Below are 14,528 nucleotides of genomic sequence, written 5' to 3'. Positions count from 1 at the left end.
AAGTCATCTACATAAAGAGAAAAAATCACTTATGCGTGGTCACTGAGGAAGGCAGTGAAGAAACATTTGCTGTGAATGAGAATATGATAACATTTGGTGAAGCAGTGTTAATTTTGTTAAGGCAAACTATGATGAAAAATGTTCGTCAACGACCTTTTTTCCATGACGAAGATGAGACGTGGACAAGCTAAAAACAGATCTTTGATAATAAAAGAGTTCATGGTAACGACATCGGAACAACACTTTATTCACAGAAAGGAAAACAGATTGCACTGTAGTAAGTGGGGACGGAGAGACGCCCTGTGGCTACTAATCAGGTGGGAAGAATACAACCAACCTGAAGAGACACTTGAAGTTGCTAACTGTAAGTCCTGATGTTAACTAAGCATATAAATTTGCTAATCTTAAGTCAGTGTTACTGGGCAGTCGGCTATGTCAACTTGTGGCAAATTTGCTAGCAAGCCACACTGGCTTAGCCTGGCTGGAAGCTAGTTTTTCCTCACAAAAAGAAGTTTTCAGTTTGCTAATAAATGAGCCTGGTATCCAGGCTAACATCGGCTGGGTTCACGTGTTAGCTAACATCAGTTCGCTAGCTTCAAAGCTTGTGAGTGAAACATGCAGGACTTGACAATTAATGCTATAAGTTGTCCGGGACAAGTAAACTTTGAAATGCTTTATCATATATTGTTTTATCGTTCAGGTGAAACATTGGGAGAACAACCGTGCTGGCTTTTCAGACCCGTTTCCCGACGTGTCAGTGCAAGCAACTTGTAATTATGCTCGATCCGTTTTCGCTTACTTGTCCTTACTCCAGTCCTTACCAGGAAAAGGCTTAATGGCAGCCCTCAACATGCATTGCAAATACTATCTAGTCAAACTGTTGTTTCAAAGATATTGGTGTATGATTTCTCAGCTCTAAGGCCAGGTAGGCATATTAATCGACTCATTGTTTCAGCACTAGTGTGATGTTAATGGTACTGAATTAGTTTAGTTTAAAGAGAGAAAACACTTTGACTAGAAGTTGACTAAAATGTAATGACTTTTCTGTGACTGAAACTGGACTGAATAAAGGAAGGTTTGAGGACAGGAGCCCCTTTCTCCGATTACAGGGTCCCATGTTTGAGGTAAAGGACCCCAGCGACTCAGCAGTCTCTCTCTGCACTACAGTATCAGTTACAGCTGACACTGCCACCACACACCAGTGAAGGTGAGGAATTTCTAGTTTCCCGTACAAATTCCAGCAAGGAATATTTCATTCTTTCCCAAGATTTCCCATTCCTTGCTTCAAACCAGTGTAGCTTTGTTCCATGTCCGTTGTTATGGAAATCTCTCCGTCACACGCACACGTAGGGTAAAAAAAAAAAAGATAATGTTGGGATTTCAAAGGAGGTCACTCAGGTCTGCCTCCGGGCGCAGTTGACCGCTCAAGGGATTTGTGGGAGATGTGAAATGTCAGCGTGCGACTTTGAGGCCTGGGTGCACAAGCAGGTTACCACTCACAGGCTGAAAAAAGACACAGGACAGTGGGTGAACAGAGCTGCAGTCTCAGCACACGCAAACACACACAGACTCCAAAATATCCTAGAGGCACTGCACAAAGAAACCAAACAAGCAGCCCACAGAGCAAACTGCCTTATTAGCCACGCTGATCTCGGCAGCTACAATGCCTTTAAAGGAGCAGCAGAGACTCTAGATCTGTCACAGGCCCAAAGTAACCTCAGGCTCAAAGTGAATTCAGAGAGACAAGATGGAGGTGGAAGGGCACAGGTCCTTGCTCACGGCTGTCGGCGAGCGGAGGCTAAACTAAACGAGCCGGCCCTTCTGGCTGAAATATAACCACAGCCGTGACAACCTCCGTTTGGCACAAATTATGTTCCACGCTAGGCTGTTTGTATTTGTGTATTGTACTGGGAATCTATTGTACGGTGGGATTTGCTTTTACGCGTTCGTTTTGGAAAAAGCTTTTGCTGCCTGAAATTTATGACTCAATATTTCAGACGGGCAGACAGGACTGCTGTCAGTAAGCACCTTAAATAAGTTGAGTGATATTCTAAAGCAAGCTTTTTTTATGATGCCAGCAGTCATCTTGTTTCCAAACGCTGGATATTTCATTTCAATTTAGAACTAGGTTTGGCCCAAACTCACCAGTCTCTGGTGGATGACTCTATGCTGATACATTAGTATACAGCATATTAAAGTATCAGTTTACTCAAATCACTTAGCTCTAGTATTATCTGTCCATGCTTTGCTTTTATTTGTCCAGGTTCATATCTGACTCTGAGATTTCTGCCCCCACCCCGATAAAAACGGTGTTGAGCAAGTTACTCAAAAACAGTAATTAATTTAGGGCTGCAACTAAAAATTCTGTTTCATTATGTGAATAATGTGTTCTGTTGTGAATTGGCGCTATATAAATAAAATTGAATTGAATGGAATGATCAACAGTTAAGTGTTTGGTCTATGAAATGTCAGAAAATTGTGTTAAATGCCCATCACAAGTTTCTCAAGCCATGGCGATGTCTCGTTTTGTCCAACCAACAGCAAAGATATTCAGTTTACTATCATATACGACAAAGGAAAGCAGCAAATCCTCACATTTGAGAATGTTTGGCATGTTTGCTTAAAAAATGACTTAAACAATGAATCAGTTATTAAAATAGCTGCAGATTACATATTACTCATTGATAAAGTAATTCATTACTTTTGTTACTCGGCTCAGCTCCATCAAAAGTGCCGTTAAACAACTCCAAAGCCTCCGTGGCCGCACATCACATCTTCTGTGTTTAACACGTGTAGAAACAGAAAACGAGAAATGATGGTTTACAATAGCTAGCAGTAACCAGCCTACGTTTTGGAGGGATTAACTGGCCATCAGCAGCTAGCTTAACGTCAGTGATTAGCGGTGACTGCGCACAGCGCTCCAGGAGTCCTGCATCACAAACCTAAACTGTACGAAACCCAGGGGATTCCTGAATGTGGCCTTAGCAGTAGCTAACATTAGCAAGCCAGCTAAGAGGACAAAATAACAAAATAAGACTACTTTTTGGTTAACAGAACTCATATTTCTCCTCCTAAGTTAGAGGCTAACCGAATTGCTAACTGCAGTTTTGTTTATGGTGTTCCTGTCCACAGCTTGTTGTGTTTTGTTTTTGGAATTTGGGTGAGCTGTCCCTTTAACTAAATGACTCAAATGAATTAGAACCAATAAATAAAACTTAATTTGATGATCATATCTTGTGTCAGGACATTTCTAGATGCCACCACACCAACTAAAAAGTTGGCATATTCCTTTAACACACAGGACATGAACACTGGCTTTATCATGTTTTCACTGCTTTCTGTGTGCTTTGACTAAGACTGGCAGTAATCTACACTCCAAACAAAATGTTATTTGGCGTCCCCTCAAACTGCTGTCAAATACAGCGCTGCAGGCTGCTGCCAGTGGACTCACAGTCTCTCCAGGTCTGTTCGTTCCCTGGTGTCCACGCCAGGTGGAGGAGCTTGTGAGTCGCGGTGGGAGCAGGGAAGACGAGAAGTAAAAATCAAGTCGCTGTGGAGTTTAAATTTTATTTTCACACTCTCAATCAAGCCAAATGTGGTGTTTCTTTTTGGTCATAAAGCTGACTTTTTGTGGTATGAACACGTCAAATCCATTAGTATTTGGAATACACTGCGAGTCTTTAAGCCTCGCTTGGTGTGTGTGTTAGCTAATGCCACAGTGGGATACCACTGTGTCTCCCCCCTCCTCTTTCTCTTTTACAAGAGGTCACGACCCCACGATTCCTGGAAGAGAGGTGAGAGTTTACACTGGGAGGCCCGACAGGATTCCCAGGCCTGCTAAACATACCTGAAGCAGGGAGATGGTGCCTGGAGCTTTATCTGATGGACAACAATGGTGCTGCCGTGTGTCTGGTGTGTGTGTGTGTGTGTGTGTGTGTGTGTGTGTGTGTGTGTGTGTGTGTGTGTGTGAGAAAGAAACAGGGAAGACTAGGGAGAGTGAACATGGGGGCAAAAAATCAAGATAGGGGATTACAAAAGAGTGATTAAGTAATTTCAGAAAGAAGGTAAACAGATAGAGATAGAGATAGGAATACAGGTTGTAAAGGAAGTCAACCACACTAACACACACACGCACACACACACACACTACTCACTAGTATCCGTCTCAACTGTGTAATCACGCATAAATACATACCGCAACCTTTAAACTTATAGCTCCTGCACAAACGCCCTGCTTTAGACATCTCTTCATTACATTACATTTATTTAGCTGACGCTTTTATCCAAAGCAACTTACAATACATGCGTCAGCCATGTGGATACACGATACAAGAATCAAGCAAGTACATCAACTCTGTCAAACACGCTGAACTGCTTCAAGGACATTTAGAAAAAATGAAGAAAACACGTTTTTGTAAGCAATCTTCAATCAGAGCACCCTTGATGCAGCACCCTGTCATCACCAAAACAAAATAAAACATCCACTTTGTGTGTGTGTGTGTGTGTGTGTGTGTGTCGGGCAGAAACTGGTGCAGTGGCTGCAGAGATTGGCACAACTGTGAGAGCAGGATCCAGGGGTCCCTGACAGGGGTTTAATGGAGTCTTGGTTCAGTTTTTACAATCAATTCCTCATTTAATGATGTACAGTAGAGGAGAGGTCTCACTCTGTACAGTGTTCCTGCTACAGGACACAGTTGTATAATTCTTAACTAAATGATATCCGACTACAGGCACCTCTCAGGTGGGGGCTTCTTAGGACAGGATCTTATTAAATGCTGAAAGGGTCAGTTCACCTAAAATGTAAAAATAAAATTCCTTACTCACATCTTGGGGTATCTGGGCATGCAGTGAGAGTTCGGCCTCCACCCCAGTGCAGTGGAGGTCAATGCAATTGTTCTGAGGTGCTTGCAGCACTGAAAATTCAACATCTCTTTCCAGGAACAGTGTCCGCCTTCCTCTGGATAATTCATACTGCAGAACATGCGCTCAACAGTATTCATGGGGCGTACGATTTGTTAGAGAGTAGATCCAAAGAAAACCGGAGAATTCAAATGTCATCGTTTGAATGCTGTGAGCTCCATGAAATTCCATTCACCTTGATTTAATTGGGTTGCAATCAGAAATCTCAGAGACAGATGCTTTATCTCCAAACCTCAGCAGATAAAACTTGCTACTAAATTTGTAATTTGAGTGAACTGATCCTTTAACCCTAACGTTGTGTTCGGGGGCCTGTTTAACTGACCCCGAATAGAAGTAATGCCTCTGTCTGGGAAAACATACTGTACAATGCTTTGTCTGTGAAGGACAAAAGAAAATTTTTTTCATATATAGCCCATGTAACATAAAGCATGAAATATTTCCTGATTCGGTGTAATAGCAATGCTTTGTGCTCATTTCTGCATTCGTCGCCTTCATCAAACGTGCAAGCCCAGTTTGTGGCAAAGGCAAGGGTCACCACCTTTCTACATACTGGGCTTTATAAAGGTCAGAAGAAAAGAAAAAATAGAACCAAAGGGGGAAATGGTTGATTTTGCAATTATTTTTATCATTTTTACACATACAGCAGTGGGGTCTGCAGTAAAGCCAATGTCAACTATACAAAAGGGGTGCATGTGGTCCAGGTATTGAGCTGTTTAGCAGTTGCTGACATGCAAAAGTTTTGGTAACCTCTGATCTCTCCGTTTCCAAACATTGATTCAGTAATTCAATTATATTCTTGGATAGTGAAAAGAGTGAAAAAAGTTAATATTACAGTGCAGTCATACCGCGGCCATTTAAATCATTATAGGCCCCCTGAGGTGATGTATAATGGTGATTTTCTTTGTGGGGATTAGAAATATCAATTGTCCATCGCTGCCAGCAGCAGCACCGGTGACTCACACAGAGCCGCTGGATCTCCAGACAAATGGCTCCTGAGGAGAGCTGTGACAGCCGTCTGCTGTGGCTTCTGTGTGGACGCTGCTCCTGGACGCTCCTGCTCTCTGGTGTAGCCCACGTCTCACCCCTCCTTTATCCCGGCAGCCCCATCACTCAGACACAGCAGGGATTCCTCTGTAAGGTCTCCCTTCCCTCTGCTTCCACATCATTACCCACAGACTGACAGGCCTGTGTAGTCTCCAGACCCGTTACCTGACCAATGGACGCCAGAGCATTGATCCTCCAAGAGCTCTCGATTTTAGATGGATACTGCAACCTCAAGTATCAAAGGAGTATTAAAGATGTAGAAATGCCATAAAGCATGATACAGACAATCTAACATCAGCCGCTGGGCCTCGCAGACACACTGCCTCCAACAGTAACATTATGGGATTATCATTTGTGCTTGGGAATGATTCAGTTTCTGTTCATGGAAAGCAAATGCCCAGAAAGATAGTGGTCTTCAGCAGCGGACAGTAAACCTGTTGTGCTGAAGGCTCGGTGCGCTCCTCCTCTGCGCGTCTGAGCGCAGGGTTCACTGGTTTCTGGCGCACGCAGAGGCTGCTGCACGAATACCACGTCCATCAGGGGCGTTGATTCGTTAAAACGGAGGTTTGGTAAAGCAACAGATCAGATCTCCCAGTCTGAGAGGATTGACTTTATTGTGTGAGAAATTATGAAACGGGTCTCTGGACGTCGGTTTGAAATGCTCCCTGCTAAAGATGCTTTATTTTTAGATATGGACTCCAGATAGAGTGTTCCATTAGAGCATGGTCTTTGCTCTCGATCAAGCTGGTAAGACCATGTATCTGGATCAAATTGGGATTCGCTTCAGACTGCAAGTGCCCACGTTGCCAAACCCCACTACCGCGCGTGCACCGATTCCCATCGTCATGTTTCTGTAGACAAAAAGCCTCCCATGCCAGCTCCGTGCCACTTGTCAGCTAGGGGGCGAACAGCTCACATCCAATCACACCCAAACGCACAAACCCACACTTCCCCCCGAGAAAGAACCGCTCAACAAAGCCGGACAACCGCACAACAAGACCATCAATCCGGAGTCTTGGAACTGTGACACATAAAAGATTGATTTCAGACAGTGAGCTCCTGCCGGATGATTTACGCGTTCGCGCGGCACAAGTATCAATTATTGATCTGCTGCGTTACTGTACAGCCTGGACAAATCGATGTGTCAACATGCCAGGAGGCTGCCAGACAAGATGCCATACATCAGAATACACACACACACACACACACACACACAGCCGTACACACACATCCGAGAGAGGAGAGAGGAGGGAGATCCTACCTGGTTGGAACATACTTTGGAAATAAAAGATGACCAGAATAAAGGATCCCAAACAGGTGGCAAATACCATCCGGCATATCCTGCTCATCCTCATCAGCTCGCTCAGAGTCTGTTTCATGACGGGCGGAGAGGCTGGGGGTGCTGCTCGCGCTGTGGGGGGAATGAAGGGCCGGTTTGTTGGAATCTCCGGGGCTCTGGTGGTACTGATGAGGATTGTCTGCCGGTCAATGAGCTGAACCCATCCAAGACGGAGCGTACCACTGCTGGGCTGCTGCAGGGGTGGGGGAGGGCAGGGACAGCGTGGTGGCACCCCCGCTCGGAGGAAATGAGCGCGTCCAGCTGTAGCTTCTGTTCAAGAGCCTCACATTAAAACCTGCTGTGGAGCCTCTTGCATTAGGTGGCAGCCACAGGACCACAGTAGTGTTTCTGGAAGACACACATATCACAAATAAAAAAGCTAAAACAGCTGCCATGTTTTCAGTCGGTGGAATGGGATGAGCTGTTGTATTGTTCAAGAGTTTCTACTCTCCTGGTCACCTACAGTATAATTTAAGGTCTTTCTTTCATTATGTCCACCCTCCTATTTGTCACCCAGTACACCAGAGGCAGAGGCTGTTAGACGCTTTTGTGAGAATATTGCAGAGCGTGTCTCAGCAGTTGCAGGAGCAGTCTTGGCAGTGGTGCAGCTTCGAGGTTGCCTTCTCCTACTTTACTGTACTGGAGAACAGTGGTAGATCATTCACATCCTTTGGCAATCTAACAGTGTAAACTACCAGATCACAAACATGCCTTCAGAAGCTGCACTGAGAAACTGACTTAAGTAAAAGTACACAAGCAAAAGAAAAAGTGCTTATTATGCAGAATGCATTGGATCATTATTACTGATGCAGCCATGTGTAAGTAACATTCTACAGCCAGTTTGAACTACTCTGCATAAGCTACAGTTGGATAGTTAAATCTATAGCAATGTATAACTATAACATATGTATTCATATATTTTGTTGTCAGATAAATGTAGTGGAAGTTCAATACTGGCCTCTGAAGTATAAAGTGACTTCAAAGTGTTGGTGGAAAGCAACATTTCCTCAAGTACTGTGCTTAAACACAGTTCGGGGGTACGTGTGTTTAATTGAGTATTTTCATTTTCTGCTACTTAATGCTTTGACTCCACTACAGTTCAGAGGCAACCATTATACTTTTTACTCCACTACGTTTGTTTGCTAACTTTAGTTACTAGTTACTTTGCAGATTCAGATTAATAATAGAAAATATCATCCACAAATAGGTGATGTTGTGTTATTATAGATTACGATAAAATAGGCCTAACCCTAACCTGGGGGAAATTTACAAGTTATCCAGCTGTATATAAAGTAATCCAAATGAGCTCCACCTTTACCAGCTGCAACATTAAAGTGATGTACACATATTTGCACCAATAATGGTATAATCCAATAAAATAATATATATTATTCTGAAATGGGCCTGCATCATGAGTACTTTTACTGTTGGCACTTCTATATATTTTGATGCTAATATTTCTACTGAAGTAAAATTGTGAACTCAGGGCTTTCACCTGTACCACTGAGTACAAGTACCTCAAAACTGTAGTAAAAGCAAACAGATTCCACCACTTTTGAGTATGCACATGAAATGCTTCTTTATACTTCTACAAATTAAGATTTTACATACAAAACATATGATGAGCTTATAAAACATGATGCATCATTATAGATTAAAATCCCCAACAGTAATATGATAGTACCAGTTATAGTAATTGCACTAATACCAGTGGTTGCATTAGTGGTAGACCTATCTGTAGTAGTTGTAGTTAAAGTAGTAGAAGACATTTTATTGGTGCAGCTCGCAGTACAACAGTAAAAGCAGTAGAACTAATAGTAGCAGTATTATCAGTAATAGTAGTTGCAGACATTAGTAGCAGAATCAGTATTACTGCACTAAGGTTTTTCAACCCACACATCTTTGTATCCGTTTTATTTTTCTTTCCCTCCATGACACAACACAGTTAGTATTGCTTCATGTACCTATTCCACAAACAGCTACAGTGCCATCTAGTGGTATAAGAGCATGCACTGCACAGGGGTCAGCTGAAGCTTCTGAACACTGTCCAAGACAAGCAGGCAGTGATAGACACAGCAGACCTTTATGCAGCATCTTAACCTTGCTGTGAGACCTGCACAAAGTCATAGAAGCTGCTTGGCTTTGATCAGATTATGCTCTAATGGCATTTTCAGGCACATGCCAAAATATACACTCCTGTGCACTTTTTCTAATTAGGCTGTCTGTCTTCAATAAACAAGCTGGTCCGTCAGGGAGAGAATCAAAAGGTGGTCTGGAGGATAGCCTCGTAAAATGTGCATCTAATTGCTGCAATGTTCAGCGAGCAACAGCACAATGCGCAGCAGTACAGGCCATTAACATGGAAGGGATGGGAACCTCTGTACTTGTGACAAGCTGCAAGACACCAAGAGAATTAAAATGACGCCCTTGCACGGGGGCACACCCATGTTGTACGCTCACAGATGTACATCTTTTAATTTAAATGCAGAGTGTAGAGCTAAGGTTGCGGGGAAAAGAGGGTCAGCGGCATGCTTTTAAGAAATATCTGCACTCCGGACCCTGCATTCCTTTGTATGAGACACTTCACTTAATGATGTGCATGAATATTCAACAGTTGTTTTAAGATAGTCGCTATTCTCAGAGAGAGAATATAAAAGAGGAAAAGCAAGAGGAAAAGCAAACAAGGGAGCGCAGGGAACTTTGGCCTAATGTCTCAATAAAGACACCATATGCATCAATTAAAGCGAGAGCATTCGCCGATAAGCACTATTAATTTGGGTAATTCCATAATCCCTGTCTAGTTCATTACATGAAATTAAGGCTGTAAAACCCCTGAGGCCTGTGCCATAGTAATAAAAACACAGAGTATAAGCCTGAGCATTTACTCCATGTAAATGCATCAAATCCCAGAGTCTTATCACACTCCTGCAACCTTTAAAAACTCAGCTATATTAAAGCTTACAGAGGCTTTCAGAGGCAGAACCTTAGGGAGCATCTTATATTCTTTAAAGTGGAGAGCCATGAAAATACATCAACAGTACTGTATATTTCAAAGTTATACTTGAAGCAAACAGTTCATAAAAAATGCAAACAAACCTAAAAAGCAGCACGGACACAACTGCAGTTTACTACACACAAAACAAGAAGTGTGTCAGCAGCATAGACTGTAGAAAACATGGACGTCCCCCACAGGTTTCTGAAGAGCCAAATAGTGAAGCTCAGTGTGTTGGCTCCGGCCGTTGCCACTTCATGCCTGACTCCGCCTAACTCCCGGCTAATCCGAAAATGGGCAAAGAGGTGGAGCGTGGGTGGAGCTAGCTAGCCGCTAGCCACCTGCGACGGCACCCACCACTCACCCACTCAAAGCAGTCACGCCCTTAATTATGCATAACTTTAAGCCTTACTATAATTTAAATGGGTGAGTTGTATCAAAATTCACCCCCCTCACAGTTTTCATGAACGGGGAAATCAGCTATAGAGACCAAACCCGTTTTTTGTACCAGGCTGTAAACATTTCTACTATTTCTGCTGTAAAGTTGGGCATTTTAACATGGGGGGTTTATGGGGATTGACTCGCTTTTGGTCAAGCGGCCATTCGAGGAACTGCAGTTTTTGGCACTTCCTGTTGGCCTGATTTTCCAGCCCCGGAGGTTGCTGCTTGGTCAGCAGCAGAGCATCTGTCCTCACCCGACTGTCTGTCAGGCTTCAGGTGAAGATGTCGTTGGATGGTCAGTTGGCCATCCTATCAACGTCACTCTTCGGGGTGATTGCAAGCACTTCCTTGCTCTCTTATACTGTTGCCATAGGCAACTGTGATTAATAGCAGGGGGCTAACCTCAGCAGTTTCCCCTCATCATCAAGACCTCAGACTTACGCTGGGTTTGGGTCAATGAGCTGAGCACCTAGCATCAGAGAGAGACCAATACCTTATCAGTGTATGTCAACAGGACAGGAGACTATACTGCCCTGCAAAAGTTGAGTAGGTGAGAAAAATTACTTCTTACTTTGTCCTCTGCTACATATAAAGTATAAACAGATTTGATCATTTAGTACAATTTATTAGTTGGAAATCCAAGCCCAAGTCAAGACTTTAGACCTATAAAGCAAAGTTCTGTTGGTGGAAGATGGTGACTGCAGCACTTTCATTTGCCCATTTGCAATTAATCCATTTATATCGGGGAAAAAATAATAATAACTCTCCAGAAAATTGATGACTTAAAGCCCCTATGTGTAGGATTTGAAGATTTCTTTCTTTGGGGCCTCCCAGTGGCAGTATCAAAAAAGAGCCGGACAGCAATGCATGTCCCTACGCTCCCAGCCCCCATGGACCCAACCCAAAGACTGCTCCAAGTTTCACCAAAATTGTCACATTTTTCTACTAACAATAACTAAGTTATTAGTTGTTTTTTGGCCATTTGGGGGCAACTGTATACACTGATATATTATCACATTCTAAAGTTCTTATGGCTAACGTGTTAGTATATTATGCTTATTCACACAGCCAGCAGAGACAGAGCAATATTATCTACATTATCATTCATTTGGAGTCATATTTTTGTCCACCTGATGAATCCAACATTCCTTTTAGCTCTGTTTTAGTCCACCAACTACTGAGAACAATATCTTTACCAGCAAATGCTCTACTATTACTATCTACTAATGCTCTACTTCAACAGCTAGTTGCCAACTTTGTCTGTCTGCTGTTTGATGGTGGGAAGGTAACATACAGTGGGTTTATCAGAGCTTTTTAACTGAACACAGCTGTGAGAACCTAGGTTGATAAGAGTGGAGCTGTGGGCCAGAAAACCAAAACAATGAGCTGAAAGGCACTAAAACGCTCTGTAGAGCTGAGGGGAACTGCAGTGGACTACTCCTTACAAGTGACACATTATACACAGTCATTTGATTTAGGATTAATATAATAAAATATTGGTGCAGCTTTAAGTGATCTGCAAGATCCTATAATCACACAATTACACATAGTGGCCTTATTAATTTAGTTTTGAAAATGTCATGTATTAACCCACTCATGTATTGTGGTGTCGGTCTCCACAGAGATGGACTGTGAGCTATTGCCCATGAATAATTCAGACAGGTAGCATTCAGAGCAGGAAACTCAATTGAATCTGCTGCTCTGGCATTGACCACAGACAGCAGAGCTTTTTCAAGGACTGAACAAATATCTCAAAACTGACCTCTAAGCACAGCACTTTAAAACAGTGTGTGACAGCACACCAAGGAGGTGACAGTGAATTAATACCATTGCCGGTGACAAAAACAATAGATGTCAAAAGCAGCAGTAGCCATTTTGTGTCTTAATAGCCCTCGAAACACAGCTGTTTTCATGAAATAGTGGAAAAAGGGATGCTGACCTAGGCTGACCTGTGGATGACCACTGAGCTTCCAGCTGTCGTTTAGTAACACCACATTTCATTGCTGCAACGAAGCCTTGGGAGGATAGCTCAGTAGGTTCACCAAAGGCTGAGCTCTAAGTTCTTGATGTTTAAGTCAGAGGTATCAATGTCATTTTAATCTCGAAGACCCGAGTTTGGGTAGTCTAGGTTCTGTCCACTTGGAGTCTCATATACCTGAAGATCAACGAGCTGCAGTTATGTGGGGTAAAACTACAAACAAAAATACATCGATGTATGACATTTCACTTCTCCAAATGCTTAACCATGCTAAAGTAATATGGAACACTCGATCAAAACCTAAAGGCTTACTAGGGGGACATTTAAATATAAGAAGCATTGCATCAAAGACGGATCAAGTGGAGAAATTCCTCACAGACTCAAACCTAGATTTTCTTTGCTTGTCTGAAACCTGGTTAACACAAACAGCTTCACAGGCGGCTTTTGTATTACCAGGTTACAGCATATTTAGGAAAGACAAAAACAGAGGAAAAGGAGGAGGGTTACTTATCTATGTAAAAGACCACAAATGTAAACAGATAGACTTATACGTTAAGCTGGAGACAGAAATAGAATGTTTGGCACTCACTATAACTATCACTTCAAACGTCATTTCTATTGTTTGGCATTTATCGACCGCCGTCTTCAGATGTTACTTTTAGAACTCTTTTAACAGTTATGGGAAGGAAGTGATTGTCTTAGGGGATTTTAATGTGAATTGGGCAGATAGGAAAAACAGAAAAAAACTACAAGAAATCACTGGCCTTGATACCGATATGTGTCTCTTGAACTTAGGAAGGCTAAAGCAAACTTTTTCATTGATCTTATTAAAAAGGCTAAAAGAAAATAATCAGTTACTGTGGAAGCACATTAATAACCTCTCTTGAAAGGAGCTTACAAGTGTTATGTAATTAAGATTAATAACATATTAACACAGGATGAAAATGAAATTGCAATGTCTTTTAATATGTTTAATAAAGATTCAGCACAAGACTTAGCGACAGTATTTGGGAGTAGAGAAACTGATATCATACCACCAGATATTGCCCACCTTGTTATATCTTTAACTGAGGTTTCTGATCAAGAAGTAATGAACATTTTAAATGGACTCCTGCTTGATAAAGAGGAATGCCACAACCCTGTCTTCCCCAATTAAACAGTTGATAAATATCCCTGATAGTTTAAAAGCTGCAGCTATAACTCCAATTTTTAAGGGAGGAGATCAGTATGAGTTGGCCAACTATAGACCAGTTAGCATCCTTCCAATAATATCTAAGGTGACTGAAAAAGTGGTGGCTAAGCAGCTAATAGACCATTTGAACTATCACCATTCTCTGAATCCAATGCAGTTTGGTTTCAGATCACAACAGCTCTTTGCTAATTTGTTGAACAGTTGAAAGGCATGTTGGATAAAGGAGGGGTGGTATTAGCCATATTTATAGATCTGAAAAAGGCATTTGATAGTCAATCACAGCGTACTGTTATCTAAATTATCAACTCATAATGAATCAGAAAATACTGTTGAATAGGTGGCATCATATTTGAACAATAAACAACACTGTACAAGGATTTTTAGAATGTTCTATCGGTGTACCCCAAAGTTCAAGTTTAGGCCTTCTCTTATTTAGTATCTATATTAATGATCTACCATCCATCTGTTTGGAAGTTAATATTCAAATGTATGCAGACAACACGGCCATTTATGTACATGCTAATTCTAAACAGCAAGCTACATCTTTACTTACAGGGGTTATGGAGAGAATAGCACATTGCATCACTTATTCATGCTTGACATTTAATTTGTCCAAAACAGT

General features: G+C 42.1%; 1 protein-coding gene across 2 annotated transcripts in view; it reads right to left on the bottom strand.

Annotated features, from left to right (window-relative positions):
- Nucleotides 1-7,609, bottom strand: part of chst11 (carbohydrate (chondroitin 4) sulfotransferase 11) — a 100,457-nt gene extending 92,848 nt beyond the window's left edge. Inside the window, exon 1 of one of the 2 annotated variants that reach the window (XM_044186545.1) lies at nucleotides 7,241-7,609. In XM_044186545.1, coding sequence (XP_044042480.1) covers nucleotides 7,241-7,343 — 103 coding nt within the window. In that variant the 5' untranslated portion in view covers nucleotides 7,344-7,609. Of the gene's footprint in view, nucleotides 1-7,225 lie in introns of both variants that reach the window. The other variant, XM_044186544.1, reaches the window with a different exon arrangement.
- Nucleotides 7,610-14,528: the final 6,919 nt, after the last annotated feature.

The sequence above is a fragment of the Siniperca chuatsi genome, linkage group LG23 (genome assembly GCF_020085105.1).
Source record: "Siniperca chuatsi isolate FFG_IHB_CAS linkage group LG23, ASM2008510v1, whole genome shotgun sequence".
Lineage (NCBI taxonomy): Eukaryota > Metazoa > Chordata > Actinopteri > Centrarchiformes > Sinipercidae > Siniperca > Siniperca chuatsi.
This window is presented reverse-complemented; position numbering and strand designations above follow the sequence as displayed.